We start from the raw sequence: 25,593 nt of genomic DNA on the forward strand, positions 1-25,593 counted from the left end.
CCATGCCCTCTGCACATCTCTAAGCAGCTGCTCGTGGGTATGGCTAGGAGCAGGGCACAGAGAGGCAGACCTTTGCCTCTCTGAAACTCATTAAAGATTAGAAGTCCAATTTACATTAGAAGAATGCTTTTCCTTAAAGCATTTGCTTTGTTACTTTTAATGCAATTAAAGGAAGAAAAAAGAGAAGAAATAACCCTTTGCAACTGGAGAAGAAATAATAATATATTCTTGCTACAGCCCATCTCCACCAGAAAGAAGCCCCTACCCCACAGCTGGTTGCTATCTGTTTTAGGGAATGCACAGCTGTGCAGACACAAATAGAGGGTGCTTTCTCCACCCTGGGTTATGGGAATAGCTCCGAGGCAGAGCTGGTTGGGGGAATTCTGCTGGAAGCTTGCTTTGCTGAAATATGCAGTTCCACTCCAATTGAGCTGTCTCACAGAATGGGGATGGGTCTGCCAGGGTTTTATTTGGAAAGAAAAATGAGGGGATAGGGAAGGGAGAACCTGGAAAGTCAAAACAACCCATCGTGATAGTTTTGAAATGAAGGTTTTCAGTTTTAACCACTTTTTACTCTACATTTTTGCATTACAATGGAGAATGCTGAGATTTCCTCCTGATACTGAATGCTTTTCTTGACAGTTTGTTTTTGTAGCAAATTATTCTTTTTTTTTTTTTTTTTTTTAAAGCTATATCTGAAGGGATCCCCTCGTATCCAATTTGCTCCTTTTTGTCTTGCGTTGCAAAGATGTGTTTGCAGATGGTGTTGTCCAGGAGTAGGATACCATGTAAGCAAAAGAAGTGCAGTTGTATCCCTCAAGCAGAAAAGCAGGGAAGCAGCAGTGTAAAACCAAACAGTGCGTGAACAGAGGCACACACAGTCAAATGCTAGAGATATCCAGGCTAATGCTTGGATAAATCATCTCTGCTTATCAGTAACAGATGCCTGAGCTGAGGTTGGGGCCTCACTGTATGATAGATAAAGGACAACTGCTATCGGGAGCAGCACTTCAGCTTCAGCCCTGGCAAACCTAAAATAGGGTAACTGTGCCTTGAGGCCTTTTTTAAAGCCTGGAGGGAGAAGCATGGTGTCCAGAGGGCTAGGTGGCCCAGCAGTAAATAGGAGCCATTTGGGAGGCTCTTCATTTGCTCACCAGATATGGTGCTGAAGACCATGTAATAAAATTTGCTTGGCCACCAAAGCTCCTCAAGGTCTCAAATGTGAGATGTGCCAGCCAGCCACTGGCTGAGCTTTGTGAACTACTGGTGTAGGATGAGTTCCTTCCCAATTGGAAGCTTGGTAGTGGTATTCGGTGTCATGGTTTCAGTGTTTTTATGTCTCTGGATGACAATGGAGAAAGATAGAGAGCTGCTGGAGAATGGGATCTGGCAGTTCAGGCTAATGGAAAGGATGGAGATCTTTAGGATTATTGTTCTGAATATTTTTGGCCAGCCTTAAATTCACTTGAAAAGACAACAGCCGCCTTCAGAGGGATGAGGGTGTGGAAAGTTGGCAGCTTTCACTCCCCTGCAAAAGGCATAATGAGAGCCAGTGACTGAAAGCTGATGCTAGGCAAGTGCACATGTAGAATGGAGCAAACTGAAGTAGGTGCACAATTAAAGACAGGAGCAAATTACTCCTAAAATGGTGGATTTCAGAGCTAAGTAAATCTCTTTTTTTTTTTTTCTTTTTTTTTCAGTTTAGCTAATTAACCAGAAAACACACACACACACAAACCACACATTTGGCTCAGCCTGAAGCAAAATGAGGATTTTTTTTTTAATCCTCCCTGATGATTCAAGTGCTTGCCCAGAGTGTGGCCACAGTTCTTTCTTCCACCTGAGGACTCCTCTTTTGGGACAGCACTTGCATCCTCATAGGTAAAGATTTGCTTCATAGAGGCAAACAGCAGCTGGTGCTGGACTGTGTGGTGGGGACAGCAATAGGAGGACCAGGATGCAATATTTAGGACACTAGAGTGGGAAAAAAAGAGGCAGCAGCTGTGAGGTCTGGCTATAAAAAGGCTGAGAGCTGCTGCAGTGGGTCTACAGGGGGGTTGGCCTCTGTCCTTCTCACTGATGCTGTTCTAAATATGTCCCAGAGCTGAGATTGCAGGCAGGTTGTCACCACCAGACTACAGTACTACTCTCCTTTACTTTCCATTTCCTTAGAAAGATGGAATTTTGCCACCCAAAAATGTGGAGTTATGAGCAGTTTTGGGTTGACCCTGTCATCCAGCGAATGAATACTTTGTTCTCTGAGCTGCTGGAGCTCCTCATTTTCTCATTCCTTATTGAGAAATAGATGGCACTTGAAAAAAGAAGATCTTGTCTGACTGGCAGGCTTGGTGCACACGTTTTGGAAGCTGCTCACAAACAAACAGCTTCTCTGTCCTCAGAGGCCACTTTTATTCCCAGCAGAAGTTTGGAGGCCACAACGCTGACAAATGTGTTTGCATGATGCTGTAGCTAACAAAAGAACCCAGCCTGACCCAATTAGGTCTGAATTCTCCCACTTCCAGAACAGGCACAACCGTGCACTCGACCTGCTTAACTCGATTTCTCTAAACCTTTGGCGTAGCCCTGAGCAAGAATAGGGTAAAGCTCCCATCTGCCCTCAGAGACAGAGGCTGGGCTAAACACACCAGTGCTGAGCAGAGCTGTTCCATCCATGCCTCCCAAAACTCATCTCTTTGCCCATCAAAACTGCAGCCTTGTGCTCATTTTTTTGGAAGAGTGGGAGGATAAATATCCTACACTTTAGGCTCTGCTGAGCCCAGATATGATGTTGACATTAGAAAGTTACCTTATTGCTGATGATGTTCTAGCCTTGTCTAGTATTAGATATGGAGTTTGGTGGCCCTGCACGCAGCAAGGGGGTTGGAGCTTGATGATCCTTGAGGTCCCTTCCAACCCAAGCCATTCTATGATTCCATGATTCCATGATTCTATGTTCCTATAATCATCAGATGCATGTGTATCCATAGTGAAAAGCTGAATTTTACTTCCTACAAATACCTCACACTCATCCTGGGGATTTAGGGATTCAGGTTGCGTGGGGACTTGTGCAGGAGAATCCTGAATATATTCAAGGAAAAAAATTCCTCCATCTTTAGGTCCCTGTTCAATGCTTGATCACCTTCAGGATACAGTGAAAGGATTCTGCCTTTTTCAGCAATGAACGAGCTGCTCTCTAACTCTTTCTTGGTATGTCCTGTCCTCCAAACCTGACCAGTTTGATTTTGCCACAGTATACCAATGGAAACATTGGAGAGCATCTCACAAAACAGAGAGAAACTCACCGCCCTTGGCTGCATTCATGTCTGTTGCTGTCTGGGATATGATTATCCCACCCGACCCCAAGAGCTGCCAACTTATTGCAACAGTGGCTTAACAAAAGCAGGTTCAGGAACCTTTTAATGGCAGAATGAAGAGGTAAGTAAAGATGTTCCTATGCATGTACAGGATACAGTTAAGGGCAAAATGAACACTTTGTGTCTAGCAGATGGGGCAAAGGGGGGGATCTAAGCCTGAACCTTAATGCAATAGAGGTACAAAAATCATGTACCATGGAGGTCAGTGGAGATACGGAACAAAGACCAAAATGACAGGACTGGGTCTAAAACCAGACAAGGTACAACATATCACCAATACTGCTCTGAATATTGGCAAAGGGAAGATCGTTTCTTCTGGAAAAACTAAATTACATGGGGGCACTCAAACTTCCCCAGTTTTCTTCTTTCTAGCCAGAGTCTGACATCCATCACCCAACTCTGTGATGCCTTTGGGATCTGGGTCTCCAGCACTGTTGGGCTCTGGATCTTTGTCACCCAGATCTGTGATGCCAGTGGGGTCTGAAACTCTGGCACCATTGGGCTCTGGATCTTTTACACCCAGCTCTGTGATGCCTTTGGGGTCTGGATCTCCATCACCAGAGTCTGAGGTTGGAAATAGCTGATCCTTAAGGTCCCTTCCAGCCCAACCATCCTTTGATTCTATAATTTCTCTTTTTTAGTTTTATTTTTTCCAGTTGAGGCAGTTTAGAAAACAAAAACAACTCACGCTGCACTGTGCCCAAGGCAGTTTAATCACAGAAATCACACCGTCCAGACACTAACAGATCATTTATCCTTTGCTCTTTCTGGGAATGCACAGGAAAAGGATCTCTGCTCCTTTAAGCTAGCAGAAAGCTTCTTTATATTCAGGTGGAGTCAAGCCTTCCTGGGCTATAAAGTTGCAGGGAGAGGCAGGGGTAGCAGCTGTTTTGCTTAGATCTTAGCAAGTCTCCAGTCTCATCATGGTAAGAGCATGCCTTACGTTTGTATTAGCCTAAACTTAAAATACCGACTGTTTGTTTTCCAAGTGTGCCGAGCTGAACAGCTTGCTTGCTCTTTTCTCTCGCCTTTCTCTCGTGGATGTTAATTCCAAGCAGCTTTGTTTAATTGCCAATTACCTTCTGGTTTATTGATTCAGTGTTTGCTCCTTATAAGGGAAAAGTGAGGGATGTGCAGAGCAGCTCTTTCAGTGGCCTCTTGCTGCTCTTTTTGCTCTGAGTTTGCAGCTCCTGGGATGGGGTCTGTAGGGCTGTGACTGCCTCCTTAATGCAAGTTGGGTTTTACTTTTTTTTTTTGAGGTGGGGGGACCAGTATATCTTGAGACACAACTATATGATATGCTAAAATTGAAAGTTTGACACTGTTGGCCCCGTTCCTGAGTTGAACACTTTCCCTCTCACACTGCTGTAGGGAACTTGTACAACTTGCAGAGACCTTTAGGGTTTTTTCCTTAGGAGTGAGCTGCCATGTTGCCTTTGTCTTCCAGAAACCCTTCTGATTAGATATTAAATGAATGAAATCCCTTCTCCCCCTTCTATTTTCTTCTTTTCTCTGTTCAAATTTTGCTCTTAGGAGTTTGCAGCTGTAAAACTGAAGTGGACTGATATGGTTACTTAAAAAAAAACTGCGACTCCAGCACTGGCTGAAACTTTTAGTGAGGAATGACACAACTGTCACTTTGTGAAGGGCAACTTGTTGGAAAACCTGATGGTGTCCTTTTGCATGTTACAAGTAGAAAACTTCAAAGTAGCACCCAGTGAAGTAGCTTTTGAACTTTTCCTTTTATCTGCTGACTTTTAGGAGTCTGTCTTGGTTACAAAACAGTTAAAAATTTACGTGTTGATTTCCAAAGGGAAAATCAGCTGGACAACAATAGGTTGCTTATAGCCAGAGTCTGTAAAATGCAATTTATCTGGATGCTAAAATTGTAAGTCTGGGATCTCAAAAAACCCTTCCAGCATATGGGAGTGGAGATTAAAAAAACCCAAACCTGCAGAATATGAGATTCCCCTCCCCCCCCCCTTCCAATAGGCTTTCTTTCTTTCTTTTTTTTTTTCTCTCTCCATTCCCTATGCTGAAAATGCCAGTGCCCCTTGAAGCAGGTGGTGGGACTGCAAGCTGGGAGAGGACAGACAGGAGAGCAGCTGTCCCAGCGGGTCCTGGTGACCCATGCAAAGTGTGGCGAGGAGCTATTGCAACCATCTTGCTGGGAGGGATGGGCAAATGGCAGCCAGCATTTCCCAAATAGTGCAAATATCAACTGAGAGAGGGAGGGCTTAAAGACAGCCTCCACACCCAGCCCAGACCTGGATTAGATTGTTCTCCCAGCTGTGGGCAAATGGTTTGCTGTCTCTCTGCAAAGAGCATTCATCCAGTTGGTGTCCATCCTTATGGCAGTTGACATGGATGCATGGTGGCCATCGGTCTTGCTTGAGAGCTGAGAAATCTCTTGGCACATCCATGGAGACAAAGAGGGGAGAAGTTGCATTGCATCTGTCTCCTGATGACTCTTGCAATGCCATGAGTAATGGGTCCCCAGGGCTGTCTAGCATTAGGGTAGTGCCTTTGAGGGCAGTCATGTCTGTGAGTGTGCATACACAAGGTGTCCTCTCCATCAACACCAGGAAAAAACTGTACTGTTGGCCGTTTTTAGGTGGGCTCACCATCTCCCTTCAATGGGAATCCCTGTGCTATGGGTGGCTGCAAGTGGGAGCTGAGATGTGAGCTGTTGTTGCTGTGGCAGCACTTTGATCTTGGGGTGGTGGAAACAGCAAAGATGCCAATTAGTGATGGAAGCGTACAACCATCAAAAGTATCTCAAAGATGTCTATGCCTCCGCCACCCTGGAGGTTGCTGGGATGCTTCTTGAGGATGATCTGGTTACATCAGGACTCTGAGCCTCTCCCCAGGTGCTGGCTTCCCTTTGTTCTTGCCCTGAGTGACTGCTGGTTTCCTCTGGCTTCGTTTCCTGGTGTGACTCCATGCTTGGCTTCTCCCTGCTTGTTGAAGAGCTCTTCAGCTCAGGGAGCCTGGAGCTGTTGTCCTTGGGTCCCCATTGCCCTGGGACCCAGTGGATCCAGTGCTCTCTAATGAAACCAGTTCAGCACTGAGCAAGATAGAGCCAGCAGTGCTCAGCTTCTTCCTGCCTTGGCATGAAGCCCATCACCTCCTTCCTTCCTTCTCCCTTGGGCAGGGAGAGTCCTTCCTAGGGATGCTATGTGTCCAACAGCCCTACAGAACACAGTCTGATCCTTGCTCCAAGTCATGGCAGTGGGCGGAAGCCACCTGTTTCCCTCATCATCTGCTGCAGCAAATGGCTCAAACAAGAACCACAGGGGCTAATGCTAGGCCACAGGATGTCTTAAAAATCACCTTAACAAGCCATTTCCCCTTGCAGAGGGAGTGCATTTCCATCCACATCGGGCAGGCTGGCGTGCAGATGGGCAATGCCTGTTGGGAGCTGTATTGCCTTGAGCATGGGATCCAGGCAGATGGGACCATTCCTGGCTCCAAGCTGGTGAAACCTGTGGAGCCACAGTCTGAGCAAGTGGATTCTTCTTTTGAGACCTTCTTCTGTGAGACAGCGTCTGGGAAGCATGTGCCTCGGGCAGTGTTCATAGACTTGGAGCCCACTGTCATTGGTAATAATGGGTCAAGTGGGTGTTGTGGCACCATAAAATGTGAATCCTGGGCAGGGATTGCATTTCCAAATGGACCTGGAAATAACAAACCCGTTACTCCTCATATACTGACTTGTCTTCACCTGGAATAGGTTGCCCAGAGATCTGGTGGATGCCTTGTCCCTGAGATATTCAAGATCAGGCTGGTGCAGGCTCTGAGCAATCTGATCTAGCTGTAGATGTCCCTGTTCATTGCAGGGGAGCTGGATTAGATGGCCTTTAAGGGTATCCTCCAACTCAAACAATTGTATGAATCTCTCTTTTTAAGAGATCTGCATCTTAATTCTCAGCAGATGTAGAGAGGTTTGTCAATCTCAGTAGCTGTGGGCTGAATTGCACTATCTTATGACTTATTTGGCACATCTGGTTTTAAGACTGCCTCTGAAGCTTCTTTGAGCAGATGGGTGTTCTAAATTTCATGCTTCTGTATATTTTGCTACAGCAGCATTTCTGCTTCCATTTCATTTCCAGCTTTGTTAGTGATCTCGGAAGGTTTGATTCAATTTGGCATTTTGATTTAATTCAGAATACCTTCCTAGACAAACTCTTACTTCTCTAGAACCTGGTGGAAACAACCTGGTGGAAATTGCATCCACTTTAGATTGCACACCCAACCTGCCTCTGCCTTCTAGGCTTCTCCTGTGGGTGAATGTGTCTGCTCTTATCTTAACATCTAAGATGTGACTCATTTTATTTAATGGAAGGAACGTAGACTTTGTTTTGGTTCCACTTAATTTTAGGCATCCAATCAAGGCACTAAATTGGGAACCAAGTCAGTGAGCCAACAGAATATGAAATGTATCCAGCATTTTGACTGAGTGGGTCTAAATAACCTCTGGGGGTGTCTCACAACCTCACTGACTGAGTGGAGCCTGGAGAAATTACTCCTAATGCCTGTCTCCATTAGATGCCTGAAGCTGGGAGGGATGGATCTGGCATGAATGTGTTTTGCTGTACCACACTGATGTCCAGAACCTGTAACTGACTGCTTCTCTGTATAGATGAGATCCGAACTGGCACCTACCATGGACTCTTCCACCCAGAGCAGCTCATCAGCGGCAAGGAGGATGCTGCCAACAACTATGCCCGTGGCCACTACACCATTGGGAAGGAGATTATAGACACTGTCCTCAGCAGAATTCGGAAAATGGTAAGAGGAGAAGAGCCTTTCTCCTAAAACAGCACACCATGGTCAACGTCATTTAGACTTTGGAGTAATAGACTTAGATAAAGGGCTTTTTTTCTTCTGAACTCAAGAGTTGCTGATGGCTGGATTAGGTTACCTTAGTGGTCTTTCCAAACTCAATGATTCTATGATCTTGTGAGTGAGATTCAATAAAGTGAGGGGCCAGCTGATCATGTATGCCTACGCTTAACACTGCACATTATACATGTATTCGGGGCTGGAATGAGAAAACATTAGGTGTAAGAGAGAAAAAAGGACTTCTGACCAGAGGGAATGTAAGATTGCAGAGATTAATTCTAAATGGACAATGGTCCAGGCTGGGAAGACCAAACTCCACGTTTAATAAGTGTGAGGCAAGTTTGTAACACTGCACTTGGATGCCAGTTGCTAAAAACTTTAAGATCTCTTCTAGGGGTCCAGGACCCACAGGCTACCTCCTTTCTCCTCTCAGATGCTTAGATACACATTGAGCATTGATGCATCGATGTGCAACTGAGTAACTTGGTCAGAGTTACCATTTGACAATGTGGATATTCTGCATCTACTTAAAGATGTAGGGCAGGGTGTAGTAGAATGAAAAAAATGAGTTAATTCACTCTAGGGATTGAAAGTGCTCTAGGTGGAACTTTGTTTTCATAGAATCATTAAAGTTGGAAAAGACCACTAAGATCATCTAGTCCAATCATTGACCCATCACAACCATGTGCAACAAACCCTGTTCCTCAGTGTGATATATACCCACTTCCTGAAAACCAATAGGTGTGGTGACTCCACCACTTCGCTGGGCAACCTGTTTCCCTTCCTGACCACTCTTACTGAAAAGAATTTTTTCCTAATGTCTAACAAGAACCTCCCTTGGCACAACTTAAGTCCATTGCCTATTTACTATTGTTTAGCTACTTATCTTCTGGTGAGAAGGTGCTCCAAGTAGAATTTATTGCTGTGTTGTTTGGAATAATCCTTAAGAGAGAGGTAAATATGCATTGTTCCACTGTAGGCTGACCAGTGCAGCGGTCTCCAGGGGTTCCTGGTCTTCCACAGCTTTGGGGGAGGCACAGGCTCGGGGTTCACCTCCCTCCTCATGGAGCGGCTCTCTGTAGAGTACAGCAAGAAGTCCAAGCTGGAGTTCTCTGTGTACCCGGCACCACAGGTCTCCACGGCAGTGGTGGAGCCCTACAACTCCATCCTCACCACCCACACCACCCTGGAGCACTCGGACTGCTCCTTCATGGTGGACAACGAGGCCATCTATGACATCTGCAACCGCAACCTGGACATCGAGAGGCCTACCTACACCAACCTCAACAGGCTCATTGGGCAGATCGTCTCCTCAGTTACCGCCTCTTTGAGATTTAATGGTGCCTTGAATGTTGACCTGATTGAATTCCAGACCAACCTGGTGCCCTACCCACGGATACATTTCCCCCTCACCACCTATGCACCCATCATCTCAGCAGAGAAAGCCTACCACGAGCAGCTGTCGGTGCCGGAGATCACCAATGCTTGCTTTGAGTTCTCCAACCAGATGGTGAAATGTGACCCACGGCGTGGCAAGTACATGGCGTGCTGCCTGCTGTACCGGGGTGACGTGGTGCCCAAGGACGTGAACGCGGCCATTGCGGCCATCAAAACCCGCCGCTCCATCCAGTTTGTGGACTGGTGCCCCACGGGCTTCAAGGTGGGCATCAACTATCAGCCCCCAACGGTGGTGCCTGGTGGGGACCTGGCCAAGGTGCAGCGGGCTGTGTGCATGCTGAGCAACACCACGGCCATCGCCGAGGCCTGGGCTCGCCTGGACCACAAGTTTGACCTGATGTATGCCAAGCGAGCCTTTGTGCACTGGTACGTGGGTGAAGGCATGGAGGAGGGGGAGTTCTCAGAGGCCAGGGAGGACCTGGCTGCCCTGGAGAAGGATTACGAGGAGGTTGGAAGGGACTCAGCAGATGGAGAAGAAGATGAGGCTGATGAGGATGAGTACTAACAAACTTCTGTCTGTTCTTCTTGAAGTCAAACCTCAGATGAAATACAAATTTTCTGTCATCAGGCTAAACTGGTCTTGAGTGCCTCGAGGTGCCAAAGGATTGTCCTGAACCTCAGTGCTACTGTTTGACATATTATACCTTTTTTGCTTGCGTAGTCTATGTGCTCATAGTGCACTTCTGTAGCATGGGTGTCTTGAGCTTTATCACACTGCTGTTTATCAATGAGTGAAGCTGAATAGGTGCCTGGCTCAGTGCTGGGGATGTGTCCTGCCTGGGCAGAGGACCCTGCTTGCTAGCCCAGGGAAATTTTGCAAGCTGCCTGCTTTGGTTGACATGGCAAACTCTTGCTCTGGCTTTTACTGCAAAAGCACCTTTTAATTAAAATGTACCAGTACACTTCTATGCAACTGTCCTTTGTATTTGAATAAAGATGTTCTATCGCTCTGAGTTTTCTGGATTTAATGGATACTTTGTATGGAGAAGTCATTAGTGTGGGGATGTTGTCTCTGGGGGAAATGGCCAATGGTCTGAGTACTCTGAATATTATTGATTGTAGTTATTGTTATGGGAAATGTCCTATGTCCTGCAGAGCTTGCCTGGTTAGAGCTGGATGCTGCTTTTATCATCTTAGAGATTATCTTGGGTATTCCGTTAGTCTACTGGTGTGAGCATGAAATCAATCTCATATGGCTGAGGTCAGAGTTTGCCCTGGGAATTCAGGTTCAGGTGCCTCAGGAGTAAAAGAAATGAAGAAAGAGTGTTTATAAACATCTGAGAGGAGAGAATGGTTTTCTCCACGCTGAATTGTGTCTCTAAGTGCCCTGTTCATGGTGGGCTACGTTAGGCTTGATGTTTATTATATACTACAGCCCTAGATCCATCCTTATTTTAAAGCTGGGAGCTGCCTTAAAGTGGAGCCTGACTTCTCCAAGTACTCTTTGTGTCCTATAGCTTATTCTGCCTCACCACATTCCTCAAAGTGATGCAGTGTGAACACTCAGGGATAGTTGCCATACTTGGGAGATGGAATTGGAAGGTGCTAGAGCTTTTCGTTGGATGCTGTGAGCTGGCAGAATGAATGGGTAATAAATGGAACCTTAGGGAGTGTTCCTGTTGGACTGAAGCTTCTGTACTCAAATCACCACTGTATGATTTACCAAGCTAAAAAGTTGCTAGGGCTGTCTCATTGCTATTGGAAATGATGGTTCTCATGGGGACAAATATGGATGGGTTGAGAGTTGAACTAGGTGATCTTAGTGGTCTTTTCCAACCTTAATGGTTCTATGAAGCAACCAGATCCTACCACATCTAAGTTGACTTCTCGTCCATCTCCAGCTCTTGTATGGCAATGGATCCCCAAAGCCGGTCAACCCAATGAAATCTACGCTCACAGGTAAACATGTTGAGGTTTCTAAACTTGGTCTCAAGGGCTGCCACCTTTTCCTAACAGTTCCACTGCCTACAAGCAGCAAGGTTTGAATCTGCTGGTTAAATTCCCTCCCCAAAAAACCCAACAAAACCAATGACATTGGTGGGGACTTGGTTGAAGATTCCTCCTGCCTGGAGCTATGAGCCAGGGAAGGAGCACAGCCACACTCTTGCACCTAAGAAAGCAATCAGCGCAACACCAGGGCTGATGTCATTGAAAAGGTTATTAATGAAGTCAACTATTGGGCACATCTATCAGCATGGCCCTGCTCCAGCCATCCCATGAACACAGTGAGGGAGGGAAGGATTTTCCTTGTAGGGGTAACAGTACTGTGACTTTTGGGGAAGTTGGGGAAGTAGTGTCCTTTGTTGATGATTGTAGGAGGCACTTTGTCCCCTCCACAAGCAATGCACCCTACAGACTCTCTCCCAAGAGCAATGCACTTTGTTGTACAGTGTCTCTTTTATTTTCCCTACTTGTGTACTGCGATAGCAGTGCCGGTCATGAAATAAAAAGTAAGAGTCCTTTGGAATGCAACACACAGAGCCCTCAGGTCTGGGATTTCCAGTACATGGCTCCAACCCATTTGTTAACTAATAAGGATAGATCGTGGGGTTGGGGGCCAGGTTTGTTCCTCAGTGTCCTACAGCAAAGAGTACATAGAGCTCCACCACTAACTCCTCCCTTGACTGATAGCCACACTTCTTCTCCATCTCTGGTGCAGGGAAGAGCCATACACCAGTTCTCTTCAGTCATGGCACTGCCAACCCAAGCAGCTTTGCTCCCCCAGGCTAAGGGCAGCTAGAGGTGAGATGGCCCCTAGGAGCTCCTTTACTTGTTGACCTTGGGACACTGCCATTCCTTTGAGCCCAGCTGTGTAATGGCAAGCTGAGACAGGTTTTAATAAGAACTCTCCCCATCATCTCAGGTTGTTTAGTTGTTTAAGCTTTCCTCCAGTGCAACCCAGAGCCAGCACTGTCAGCCCTTCAATTATAGCCTGACTACAGCTCCGGCTTCCCCACTGCATTACAGCCAGTTCTTTTTCTCAAATCACTTACTGGGAGGAGACTCCCAGTGGTGTCATTACCTGCTCCAGACCAGAGATCAAGTTAAAAATCAATTTTTCCAACTAATTAGGTGCTTGCAGAGATTCTTGTGTAGTGCAAGGTGGGCAACCCTCACCCAGCTTCTTGATTTAATGCCTGGAATGAGCTAGACACAGGTCAAACACCTCCAGAGAGGTCTGACAGACAGCAGAGTATTTCAATTTTCATCTCCAGACTCCAATTAGACTTCCAGGCAAGCTCAGCCCTGGCAGCCAGACTTTTGGATTGCTTTAGCAGGACTCTGCATGATGGTGGGGGACTTCAGAAACCTGATCCCAACCCCTACTGTACCTCAGAGAGGAGAGCAGCCTGGAGCAGCAGAGCCAGCTGCATTTTGCAGCAGGGAGAAAGCAGAGCCCAAGTGGGGTCACCAGCTCAAGGTGCATTTTAGCAGAGCAGTTGGCAAATCCATCCCAGCACCTACAAGTGCAAAAGTCCCCCCCCCTCCTCCCCCCCCCCAAACAATGAGCAAAATTCAATGGTAGTTCAGTAAGAACTTTTTTTTTTTTTGCTGGTCACCATTTATTCAAGCAAATTCATGCATAACAAAGAGTTGCTTTTGGCCAGTCTGTGGAGTTTCCCCAGTCACAATGCCTCAAATCCAGCCCCTAACTCCCTTCCAACGCTTATAGAAGGACAAAGATACAAAAGCTATTCACAACCCAAGCTGCCTTCCCATAGGTGGAGTTATTCCTCAAACTCCCTTCCAACCTCCTCTTAATCCTTCTCCAGGGCAGCCAGGTCCTCCCTGGCCTCTGAGAACTCCCCCTCCTCCATGCCTTCACCCACGTACCAGTGCACAAAGGCTTGCTTGGCATACATCAGGTCAAACTTGTGGTCCAGGCGAGCCCAGGCCTCGGCAATGGCCGTGGTGTTGCTCAGCATGCACACAGCCCGCTGCACCTTGGCCAGGTCCCCACCAGGCACCACCGTTGGGGGCTGATAGTTGATGCCCACCTTGAAGCCCGTGGGGCACCAGTCCACAAACTGGATGGAGCGGCGGGTTTTGATGGCCGCAATGGCCGCGTTCACGTCCTTGGGCACCACGTCACCCCGGTACAGCAGGCAGCACGCCATGTACTTGCCACGCCGTGGGTCACATTTCACCATCTGGTTGGAGAACTCAAAGCAAGCATTGGTGATCTCCGGCACCGACAGCTGCTCGTGGTAGGCTTTCTCTGCCGAGATGATGGGTGCATAGGTGGTGAGGGGGAAATGTATCCGTGGGTAGGGCACCAGGTTGGTCTGGAATTCAATCAGGTCAACGTTCAAGGCACCATTAAATCTCAAAGAGGCGGTAACTGAGGAGACGATCTGCCCAATGAGCCTGTTGAGGTTGGTGTAGGTGGGCCTCTCGATGTCCAGGTTGCGGTTGCAGATGTCATAGATGGCCTCGTTGTCCACCATGAAGGAGCAGTCTGAGTGCTCCAGGGTGGTGTGGGTGGTGAGGATGGAGTTGTAGGGCTCCACCACTGCCGTGGAGACCTGTGGTGCCGGGTACACAGAGAACTCCAGCTTGGACTTCTTGCTGTACTCTACAGAGAGCCGCTCCATGAGGAGGGAGGTGAACCCCGAGCCTGTGCCTCCCCCAAAGCTGTGGAAGACCAGGAACCCCTGGAGGCCGCTGCACTAGTCAGCCTGTAGCACCAGAGAAAGGGCCAGGACAATCATGTTATTGGTGCTTCATCAGACTTAAGCTAGAAGTAGTGCATTCAACCATGAGATTTGTGGCCCTCAGTTTCACTTCTGCTTTTACTCACCTTCTACTTCTAATAGTGATAATGTTAAATACAATAAATTATTATCTTTTTTTCTTATTAGAGAGAGGGGCCTGGCCATGGCATTGTAGGGCAGGTAGCGATTCATAACATCAGCAGTCAATAGGATCAGGAGAAGTTTGAAGGCCACTATGAGGTTCTACCCAAATCGAGCATACTTCAGAGTTATCACAGCACTTCTGAAGTTCTGCAGCAGGAAGACTGCACAGGGAAAGAGAGGCATAAAGAGAAAACACCAGCCAGAAGGTGACCTGCGATATTGGTTGGAATGAGTTCTTGGTGGGTCTTCAGCCCCTTCTTTCCCAAGAAGGGCAACACACACCAGTGTGCATCTCATCATGTCACTCCAGGTCATAGTGGCATGATCAATCTGATAAAGATCCACCCACACCATCACCTCTTGATGGCCAGGGCAACAGCAACCACTGTCTAGTGCAGAGGACTTCCCCATAGAGCTCGTAAAATGGTAATAACACTACCAACAACTGGGTCTATGATCTCCTTCCCAATGGTGTAGCGGCCTCGAGCGTAGTTGTTGGCAGCATCTTCTTTGCCACTGATGAGTTGCTCTGGGTGGAAGAGTGTGCGGTAGGTTCCGGTCCTGATCTCATCTGGAAGAAATTGAGATCTCATGATTGCCTCTAGCATTGTCTGCCATGTTACTTGCTCTAGTTTAGATGCAGTTCCATACTGAAACTAGTAACCTCACTAGGAGTTTAGGTGGCTAACACCACACTTCAGGTCAGCAAGGGTCACCAGAACAGGAGGTCTGGGGGACCTTCAATGACTTACCAATGACAGTGGGCTCCAGGTCAACAAACATTGCTCTATGCACATGCTTCCCTGAACCAGCCTCATTGAAGAAAGTCCCAAAGGAAGAGTATGTTTGCACTGAGGATGCCATGGAGGAGATGGTGCTTCTGACTGAATCCCATGCTCCAAGCAATACAGTTCCCAACAGGAATTGCCCATCTGGATACCAGCCTGGCCTATGTGGATGGAAATACATCCCCTCTGCATTGGGATGGGAGAGGGAAGAAAGTTATGAGCATGCACTAAGGAAGTCTAAAGGAGCCATTTCTTTTTATATTTGTGGAGCATACAGCCCACAACCTATGTACAAGAGAAACCAGCTTAGTGGCAGCCAGAACACTTTCTCCATAGCAGGTACTAATGAAATACTGATCTAGCAGGAACTATGCATTCATCCTTCAGAGAGTTGTTGCAGTCTCTCACTAAGACAGATGCCTAGTGGTAGGTCCTTCTGCATCTCAGCACTGTCATTATGTTGCACAATGAGTCTATTCCCAGGAACAAGCCACAGAGCTGATAATCTACAGCAATACTGTTGCCAAGTCAAACTTCTCATGATTTTTCTTCTCTCTGCTGTGGGGCAGAAGGCAGGACACCACCACAGCCTTCCCATATGCTCTCACAGCCCAACTGATCTTGATGCAAAGACACCCCTCCACAGATAAGTTAAGTTTGGAAAAGATCTCTTGATGAGGAAGTTGATGGGAGAGGTCCCTTTCACTGGTAGGACCCAGTTATTGACTTGCAGAACAGTTTCTCAACCTAATTTAGATTAAGTATAGGATCAACCTTCTGGAGATAGCTAGAAGGGATCCAAGGAAGGATGAGTAAGGACTGATGGTTCATCTCTCTACAAGAATCATCCCATGAAACAACTGCTCATTGAGTGAGCTATATGGAGAAGGGTTCATGCACAGGATGTAGCTAATGTGTTGAACTCTTTGACAGAGGAGACTTCTGGGAGGAATGTGACAAAAAAAACTCAACGCAAGCACCAAGCTTTGAGTTACAAAGAGACTAGAGATAACCAAAGAGAGTTAATAGAGAAAAAAATCTTGTCTTCAGCCAAGAAGACCCTGAGCTACAAGATGTTTAAGATAGATACGATAGGAAAGTTCATACCCATCTTAAATATCTTGATCTACAGCTTCCCTGAAGTTTTGTTTGCCTTTACTACCTGCTTTGAGTTATGGTCTGGGTAGGATCTGTGGCTGGAGATCCAGCATAGCTGTAACACCCACCGAAGGGCCAACACATGGATGCAGGAACTGCCTCCTCAAGGAGAGACCTTCACCCCCCCCTTCCACTCCTGATCTATCCCAGCCCTACAGCAGCACCAGAGGGACATTCAGCTTCACCTTAATATCACTACCAGCACAACCTCCAAATTATCCTCATAATAAGGTAGAGGAAGGTATGAAAACATCAGCAGGCAAGTTTTCCCAGGGCTAAGAGCCCACCACAGGAAACCTTTTTCCAAGGCTTCCACATCCTTTGTATCCCACAGTTACTTTCTTCAATGAAACACCAAAGTCAAGGCAAACCACCTTCCCCCAGCAAGAAGGAAGACACTTCCAGTTCCTACCCCCTGCACAGCTGTTGAAAAACAAACCCAAGCCCCACAATTACTCACCATGACTCCAAACCACCAAGGCTCCTCAACAAAAATCACAGCACCTAACTCAGAACGTACCTGACTGCTCTCCTGGGGACTCTTTTATAGGGAGGTAGAGCCAGGCTTGCACCTCCTGGCTCCTTTCCCCTCCTCTTGCACCTGTGGGCAAAGTGTTCAGGTGTTTCTGTTCCTAGAAGGAAGTGAATGTGGGGTAATGATGTACTTTGTAGAATTTGCACCTGCAGACTTGGAGATTCTTTGGTCTTTTAAATTTTCATTGCTGGTGGGAAATAGGACTGTTATGTGCCTCAGTTTCCCTCCTTTAAAATAGGGATAAGAGATAAGGTATAGCAAAAATTGATCAGAAATGCTAAGGCTATTGTGGGATTGATGGATGTCCTGGAGGACCTGAAACAGCTGTGGGGGGAGGTGATGATATGCAGTATAACACCAGGACTGAGGGGCACCAATGAGACCATCACGCTGCAAATGGAAAATGCTTTTATTTTCTATACAGCATACACCAAAGCAAGAAACTCATTGACATAGGATGTCCCAGAGGCTAGCAACACAAGTTTTAAAATGTGAAGTACACCAAGGTGTGGGGACTGGCCCTATGAAGGCTACTAAACCTTATTGTATGGTCCCCTGGACATAGTTTGGTCAACCCAACTATGGGGTTACCTACTGTAGAGAATCTGCTTTAGCAGGGGGTTGAACTCAGTGATCTTTAGAGGTCCCTTCTAAACCCTACAGTTCTGTGATTCTGTGAACCCCCATCTCACCACCCTTTCTGGGTGCGGCAGAAGTGGTGGAGCCTGTGAAGGAGGAGAGCAGAAAATGAGGTGTGATGGGGAGGTTAAGCAGCTCTGTGGCTCCCAAAAAGCTCTGTTTTTCCTCAAAGAGTGGCCAGGATGTGGCACTGGCAGCAAGGGAAGAGGACAGGTTTTTGGAGTTATAGGTACTTGTTAAGAGTGAGGGAATTTCTCATCCTTCTCAGAAGAGAAGGGTTGACTTTTGCACCTGATGCGCTGTATGCCCATGTCACCAGATGTGATGCAGGGGATCCATGTGGGCTGCTGGGGTTGGCTCTGTCCCTGGTCACAGCCCCTCCTGGCCCAGCTCGAAACAGGACAGGACATCCCAGTGGCAGGATAGGGCATAGAGGAGTAGAACAGAACAACTCATGTGTGGGATGGCACATCCCAAGTGCAGGGTAGGGCAGACAAAGAGGAGGAGAGGTCAACCTGGAACAAAATGGGACATCTCAAAAGTAGGATAGGACATCTCAGAACAAGATGAGACATCTCAAGGGCAGAGAAGGAAATCCCAGGTGGTGGCTTCTGATGTATCACTACAGAAGATCCCTATGTCCCTGGTGTTCTGTGTTTCTGGTGCTCTATCTTCTGGGATATACGGGATACATGGGATACATCTTTCGTGGTCACCGCTGGAAATCAGCTTGATTTTTTTCCCAGCCAAGACCTCATAGATGTGAACACAGGCACCTTCCCACACAGCAGGAGAGTATTTTTGGCCAGATATACTCAATGCTCATTACATTATACTGCCTGAACTCCTTCCTCAGCCAGATGGGCACGGGGCCTCCCTGGTTCCGGGAAGGGATTCAGGACCTACTGTCCTTGGGGAATTGCCAAAATCCCTGCAACATCTCTGGTTTGCATTTATATGATAAAGGAGCATTGGCATGTGGAGGAGGAGAAGGAGGGTGAGGGGGGTCCTGGAGGCCAGGGGATGCCTGGGGGAAAGGATTATGTAGAGGCTTGAAGGGAGCTGACAGTGAAAACAGAAGGATATGATGGTCAGAGTAGACCCACACTTGACTGCACAGCAAAGTGCAATCAATACCTTTTGAATGCAGTACCTGAAATTGTGTTCCGTCCCTGCACAAAGTGTGGCAGGAAAGACTGAATCCTCACCCAGCTTTTAGGAAGCCGCTGTCTGAAACTCAGTGCTGTCCCTCCTAAGCCTTGGCTCCAGTTGCTTCCAGAACCAGGTGGTGGCTGATGGAGATTTCAGCGCTCCTATTTCTATCCCACTTCCTTGGGAAATCCGGCTCCTTTGACCTTCGCCTGCTTCTTGGCCCCTCTAAGCAGCCTCCGGCCTCGCTTGGCAGAGGCTGAGAAGGAGGATTAATTTTGGAAAGATTTGTCCAAACCGGTGCTGGCTGTGGGTGAGTCCCCCACAGGGATGCAGCTGAAGAGAGAGGATCTCTGCTTTCCAAATCACTTGCCATCAGCTGCTATCCGTTGTCCCTGGCTCAGCTTTGGACTTGTAGTCATGGTCTGGTGCTAGCATACACATGTAGACACCTCTAGACAACCCTCTGCTTTGGAAAGACAGCCTGGACAGCCTTGGGACATCTCTGGCTAAACCTACAAAAGGACAAGAGCATATCTGGTCTTGCTTTGTCCAGCAAGATGTGTGTGAGCCTGCGTCTCGATTTTCCATCTGTAAAATGGGCACAACCACTGTGTAGCACTGAACAGCTCAATATACTCATTGGAGATGGGCATGTAGATTGCTGGGCTGTAAAATGCATAAAGCTATGTAGATTTTTATGTAAAGATCCGTATAGACTAAGGCTATGCAATAAGCTCACTGGTCCATCCTCAGCTCCAGGGTGCGGGCAGGAGGGGTCATTGCACAGAGATGCTGTGTGCATGTTGGTGTATTTTCTGTTGGAAATGTGTGTTAGGAGGGAAGATGCTGTAGGATCTATGTATTTATTTGATTTTTGCTTTTTGGTCAAATTCCAGTTCTAAGGCCCTGGGCTGTGGGTCAGGTAGGAGCCTTGACTGCCCAACCATGGTCTCTCTGGGGATGAATTCAGCTGTCTTGCCTCTAGCTGTGTCCTTGCAAATGGCTTGTGGGTCTATCTGCCAACCCTTCAACCAAAGACCTGTCCTCTGTAGTATCCCACCTGGTGTTCCCTGTAGCTGTGACATAGATGGGATTGGTGGGTACTGTTTTGCTGCTCTTGGTAAATTTCTTCTGGAGGAAGAGGGCCAAATTTCTCTCCATCTCCCAATTTTCTCTCCACGTGCTGGGATGGAGGTCAGGAGAGGGTTTCATCTTGGAACTGGGCTGTGAGGTGAAGAGAGAAGGGGATTGGGAGGAAGGGATATATAGCCCAAGGTAAAGCAGGTGCTTGATGATCTGGGGCTTGATGGAGAGTGGGTGAAGGGAATCAGGGTGAGCAGAGATGGTTTGGCCAGGGGTATATGTTGGAAATGAAGCACCTGGATCTGCATGGATGGTGGGGATGTGGATGGGGGTAGATTGGACAACATGGACAGCCCTGCAGTAGGTCTGGAGTGGCTGGTTAGTGATCCATGACTCTTGGGGACCAAACTCACCTTCAGCCGTGGGAGAGAGGCAAAGCCATGCTGCATTCTGTGGTAGCTTATAAATGATCATCTGGATGAAAGGTGATGGTTTCTTGGATGAAGGTTTTGGCGGGGAAAAGAGTGATTGCAAAATAATCTGAAAATCTAGAGTTCCCAGTAGGAGAAATTGGAAAATCTCTCTGGAGATTATAGTCAGAGTATCATTTGAATTGGAAGAGACCCTTAAATGTCATCTAGTCCAATTCCCCGGCAATGAACAGGGACAACTACAGCTGGATCAGGTTGCTCAGAACCCTGTCTAGCCTGACCTTGAATGTCTCCAAGTGTGCGGCATGATCCTCTGACCAGTCAAGGTTTTCCCTTCCCAATATAGTTGTGACTGTGTATGGGGACAATCTGTGTTTGGAGACTTGAGAGAGAGCATGACCAGGGCTGTTGTAGGAAAGGGAGCTTTTAGAAAGGCTATGGACCTGAATGAGCAGCTGCTAGAGGTGATGGGAGAACCAAGCATTGGAAACTCAACAGATAGTAGCTTTAATAGGGACCTTTCCAAAACAACATGTCCCCCTGTCCTGCTGAGGACACCACCCTCTTCCCCACGCATGGAAATGTCCAGGAGGAGGAATAGGGGAGATTGGGAAAGAAAGGAGGAGGAGGAAGAGATATGAAAGTTAGGTAGCTCTATGGGTCAAAAATATACAACACTGATATCGTACACAACTGTCAGTCCTCTCCAACCAGCAGGTTGGGGCCAGGTGTTGGCCCCATGTGGTCATCCCTGCTCCAAGTCACCCCCTGCCCCACGAGCATCACTTCCGCCGCCCAATTTGGGCCATGAGGTGTGCATTGGCAGCAGCCTTTGCCCGCAAGTTCTTGGCTTTGGCGATGTTGAAGAGGATATTCATGATGTTGGTGGGGACGTCGAGGGACAGGGTGACCTTGGTGCGGCGGTCGCTTTTGGCACGGTTTTGGTAGGTCTTCCCCTTCACCTGCGCCTGGGAGGTGTATTTGTAATGGCCTTCCCCTGGGAATGTCCTTTTCCCTCTCTCTTCCTCTGCCTCCTCCTCCTCCTCCTCGGATGCTTCCTCTGCTGGATGGTAGTCATAGCCACGCTTGTCCAAGACGGTGTTTTCCTCTGGGAGGCTCTTCTGGGCCTTGGTGAGGGCCGCGTTGAGGCAGCTGAAAATGGAGGCAGCGTTGTAGAGGCGGAAGGCCCTGCTGGTTTCTGTGGCACAGAGGAGGGCGAGGAGGAGCAACAGCTTGGCGTGGGGCATGGTGGTGGCCTGCCCAGTGGAGAGAGCGAGAGGAGGGCAGAGACGGGTGTCAGCTTCCCAGCAGGCATGGGGCAGAGCACCACCATCCCCTCATCATCCCCTGTCCCAGACTCATGGGTTCAACTCCCAGATCCCTAAATCATAGAATCGTTCGGGTTGGAAGGGATCTTTAAGATCACCTAGTTCCAACCCTCTTGCTATAGGCAAGGACACTTTCCACTAGACCAGGTTGCTCAGAGCCCCATCCAACCTGGATTCACCTGGGTTCACCTCCCGTGTTTCAGAGTTTTGACTTCACCTCCCAGATCCCAAAGTCTTGTGTTCACCTCCTATGTCCCACACTCCTGAGTTCATCTCCCTCATCCCACACTCCTGGGTTCACCTCCTACTTTCCAAGGTCTTGAGTTCACCTCCCACATCTTGAAGTCCTGTGTTCACCTCCCACACCCCAAAGCCTTGGATTTGCCTTCTGTATCCTACACTCTTGAATTCACCTCTCCCAAAGTCCCAAAGTCCAGAACTCACCTCCTAAATCCCAAAGTCATGGGTTCATCTCCCATGTCAAAAAATCATGCGTTAATCTAACAAGACTCCCCTAAGGTCTCATCTAACATTCGGGGCAACTGGGAATGAATTACTTTAGGACATCTCCCTCTAAGGTTCAACCTCCAAACCCTAGGTTTGGGGGTACTGGGTAGGATGGCCAAGGTGTTTTGCAAAATTGAAGCCTCTGTGGAAGATTTGGCCTTCTCGTTGTTGACATCATGACGCAGTAGCATCACTCACTACTTGAAATATGATCATTTTAATGTCCCAAAATCTTGGTTAAAAAAAACTTAAATTTTTTTTAGATAACCTCCGTACTGCAAAACCTTCCCATCTCCAAGTCCATATGTGCACCCATCTGTTCATCTAAAGGTCTACAAAGAATTTCCAGGCGGGGATTCTTTCACATTATTGACAATGGTACAACCAGCCCCACGGCCAGCCCCGATGTCAACCTGACCCTGCAAGCATCTGGAGGTGGACTGCCATTCCCAATCTTCTGGCCCCATCTTGTGGCAAGAGCATCTCATGGCAAGCTCTGGCCAGCAGGACAAGTCATCAGGATGCAACAGCATCTCTTGGGGTCTTCTGGGTGAGTGGGTGTCCTCCAAAATTCAATCAGCCCCCTTATCCCCAGGAACTGTCATCAAGGACCTGCTCTTCAATCAATCAGTCTGTGAAATTGATGTCACATCCTTTGCTGTCCCTTTGGAGGAGCAGATCAGGGCAGGTTCATCCCCTTAACTCTGCCCTTTGCTGTCCCTTTGGAGGAGCAGATCAGGGCAGGTTCATCCCCTTAACTCTGCCCTTTGCTGTCCCTTTGGAGGAGCAGGTCAGAGCAGGTTCATCCCCTTAACTCTGCCCTTTGCTGTCCCTTTGGAGGAGCAGATCAGAGCAGGTTCATCCCCTTAACTCTGCCCTTTGCTGTCCCTTTGGAGGAGCAGATCAGGGCAGGTTCATCCCCTTAACTCTGCCCTTTGCTGTCCCTTTGGAAGAGCAGATCAGAGCAGGTTCATCCCCTTAACTCTGCCCTTTCTTTCCCTGGCAGAGGGAGATCAGGACAGGTTTATATCTGAAATCTGCCTTTTCGCCGTCCCTTGTGGAAGGGGTTAAGTGTGGATTTGTCCCCTTTATCCAGAGAAAAGAAGGGTGTGAAACATCTGTATTATGACCCAGGTAGCATTATCAAAAATGCTACTGCAGGATGGTGAGCAAAACCCTCCCCAGGCACACAACCCTCACATGAATGTCATTTGGGACCCGAAGCTCTTCTTCCTTCAGCCCCAAATCAGACATTGAGATCCTGGGGTTCAGGTTTTGCTTACAAGCCCTATCAAAGCCAGCATCTTTTCTTCCACCCCAAAGCAAATGTCTTTTTTTGCCCCAGATGATGAGTCCACCCCAGCAAACTCCTAGCAGAACGGGCGCATGAATTTGGAAACTGCCATCCTTCCTCAACCCTTTCCTGCTACCCTACACATCCCCAGGCTGCTATTGGAATGTCAGGAATAGCTCTGAAAATGCTCACAGAGCCAGTGAGGCTGCTGGCAGTGAACTGCACTGATATGAGAAGCTGCTGCTGAGCATCTCCCTGTCTTCTTCACCTCTCCCTGGTATTTCTCAGCTGTTTGAAATGGGCGGTTTGGCTCCACAGCTGGAAAAAAAAAAACTCTTTGGGGACCTTGGCTGAGCAAAGGGAAAGGCAGGACAGAAATCAAAGTGAAGTAGCAAGGAAATGAAGCATCCTGATGAGCAAATCTGATTTTTAGCTTATTAATTATTATTTTTGCGTGGGGGCTTTTCTCCCCTGCCAGGAAGTTTTTGTTTTTTGTTTGTTTGTTTTTTAAATAACTGGAAATGGGTCATCCCTTCCTAAGATCTGGAAGAAGAAGAAAAACTGCAGCAAATCTGAGAAAGTCAGAGTGAAATCTGCCGCTGCCGGAGGGTGACCCATGAGTGGGAATTGCTGAGACCCCGAAAGCAATTTCCAGGCATTATTATGGGATGGTGCCCATCGTGGACAACTCTACCTCTTGGAATTAAAAGAGAAAAGTGAATCACTGCAGCACGGCAGCTCCGGCAAAGTGTGGACACAGCTGTATCATCCACAGCAGAGGTATAGCATAAATCTGATTTTTTTCCCCATCAGAAATGTAAGTCTGGAATAAAATAATACTGCAAAGGAGACTTGCAGACTTTTAAACTCTTTCTGTCTGATGTTGTCTCCACTTCTCCAGTGAACCTCTCCTGGGAATGCTGATTCCCAGGGCTCCAAACCCATGCTGACCTGGTGAGGATAAGGCTGTGCTCTCCTCTCTCCATCCCTTTACCCACAACAGTGATTTATATTCCCACTTTCTGATTTCCCAACACTTCCATACCCTTTCCCTGCCTGATCTCCCTCCAAAACTTGCTATAATAACCCCAAATCTATTTATTCTGGAGAGAGTCTTACTACTTTTCCCTATCCCATTTTTATTTTCTCTTGCAGAAAGACGTGGAACCTGATCTCCCAAGCACTGAAATATTTCAAGTTTGTGCAAACTAAGCTAGTTAATAAATGAAATCCAGGCACTCACCTGGCAGTCCTCGGTGCTGGGATGGGAAGGGGCTGCTGTGTGCGGCTCTCACTCCAAGCTGAGAGACATCAGCGCCTTCCCCTCAACTTCTGCACCCTCTCTTTTCTTTTATTGTTATTAAGAGGGCTGTGATATTTTTTCTCTCTATGGAAACGCTTTTCCCCTCCCTCGTGTATATATAAAAATGAGTGATCACGGGGTTTGAGTCGTAACTCCAGACGTGGAGCCTTCGTTTGGGCATGATTGCATTAAAATGAAATCAGAAGGAGCTGGCGACGTCACGGGGCTGCAGTGCCTCTCCCCATTCAGAAAGTAAAAAAAAAAAAAAAGGGGGGGGGGGAAAAAGACCTCTGAACCTGACAAGCAGGTGAGACTCACCCAAAAACAGGGCTGTCGTCAGTGCTGGGGCTTTGCAGGGTCACATAGACACGTTTCTTCCACTCTTCCTGCACTCAGTGCAAGGATATTTTAAATGCAAAGAATTGTTGTGGCCCCTAAGGATGCCTGTCTAGGTTTTCAGCAGCGTTATCCCAGTCATTTATTTTCAAAGTGTGGAGCTGGTGCATCTTCTTGGCTGGGTTTTGCCCACAAGCCCTGCCCACAGCCCCTCAGACTCCTCAAACCCACTGAGATCCAGCAGAACAAATTCAGATTGCTCCAAGGCTGCAACCAAGAAGAAAACCTGAGTCCATTGCCCCAGGACTCCTGGTGTAGTCAGTCCATAGTCCCAGAACTGCTCTAATCCTGGTGTAGTCTTGGTGCTACAGGGAGAGTGAGATTGGAGGTCTTCCCCAAGTTCTTTACTACGAAAGTGGTGAGGTGCTGGAACAGCTGCCCAGAGAAGTTGTGGATGCCCTGGAGGTGTTCAAGGTCAGGTTGGATGGAGCCCTGGGGAGCCT

At 47.6% G+C, this 25,593-nt stretch overlaps 3 protein-coding genes across 3 annotated transcripts; 1 reads left to right on the plus strand and 2 right to left on the minus strand.

Annotated features, from left to right (window-relative positions):
- Positions 1–4,140: 4,140 nt before the first annotated feature.
- Positions 4,141–10,630, plus strand: LOC100545462 (tubulin alpha chain). The gene is made up of 4 exons (XM_010709814.4): positions 4,141–4,300; positions 6,733–6,976; positions 8,017–8,165; positions 9,199–10,630. Exons 1-4 carry the CDS (start codon positions 4,298–4,300, stop codon positions 10,180–10,182), a joined length of 1,380 nt encoding a protein of 459 aa, XP_010708116.1. The 5' UTR covers positions 4,141–4,297; the 3' UTR covers positions 10,183–10,630.
- A 2,787-nt stretch (positions 10,631–13,417) lies between these two features.
- Positions 13,418–14,360, minus strand: LOC104910995 (tubulin alpha-3 chain). Its single transcript, XM_085212187.1, has one exon. It carries the CDS (start codon positions 14,270–14,272, stop codon positions 13,436–13,438), a length of 837 nt encoding a protein of 278 aa, XP_085068313.1. The 5' UTR covers positions 14,273–14,360; the 3' UTR covers positions 13,418–13,435.
- Positions 14,361–21,077: 6,717 nt separating this feature from the next.
- On the minus strand, positions 21,078–24,986 carry UCN3 (urocortin 3). The gene is made up of 2 exons (XM_010709906.4): positions 24,695–24,986; positions 21,078–21,578 (listed from the first exon to the last, which is right to left on the minus strand). The coding sequence occupies exon 2, from the start codon at positions 21,567–21,569 to the stop codon at positions 21,105–21,107; it is 465 nt and encodes a 154-aa protein (XP_010708208.1). The 5' UTR covers positions 21,570–21,578; positions 24,695–24,986; the 3' UTR covers positions 21,078–21,104.
- Positions 24,987–25,593: the final 607 nt, after the last annotated feature.

Source organism: Meleagris gallopavo, chromosome 1 (genome assembly GCF_905368555.1).
Source record: "Meleagris gallopavo chromosome 1, MGAL_WU_HG_1.1, whole genome shotgun sequence".
Taxonomy (NCBI): Eukaryota; Metazoa; Chordata; class Aves; order Galliformes; family Phasianidae; genus Meleagris; species Meleagris gallopavo.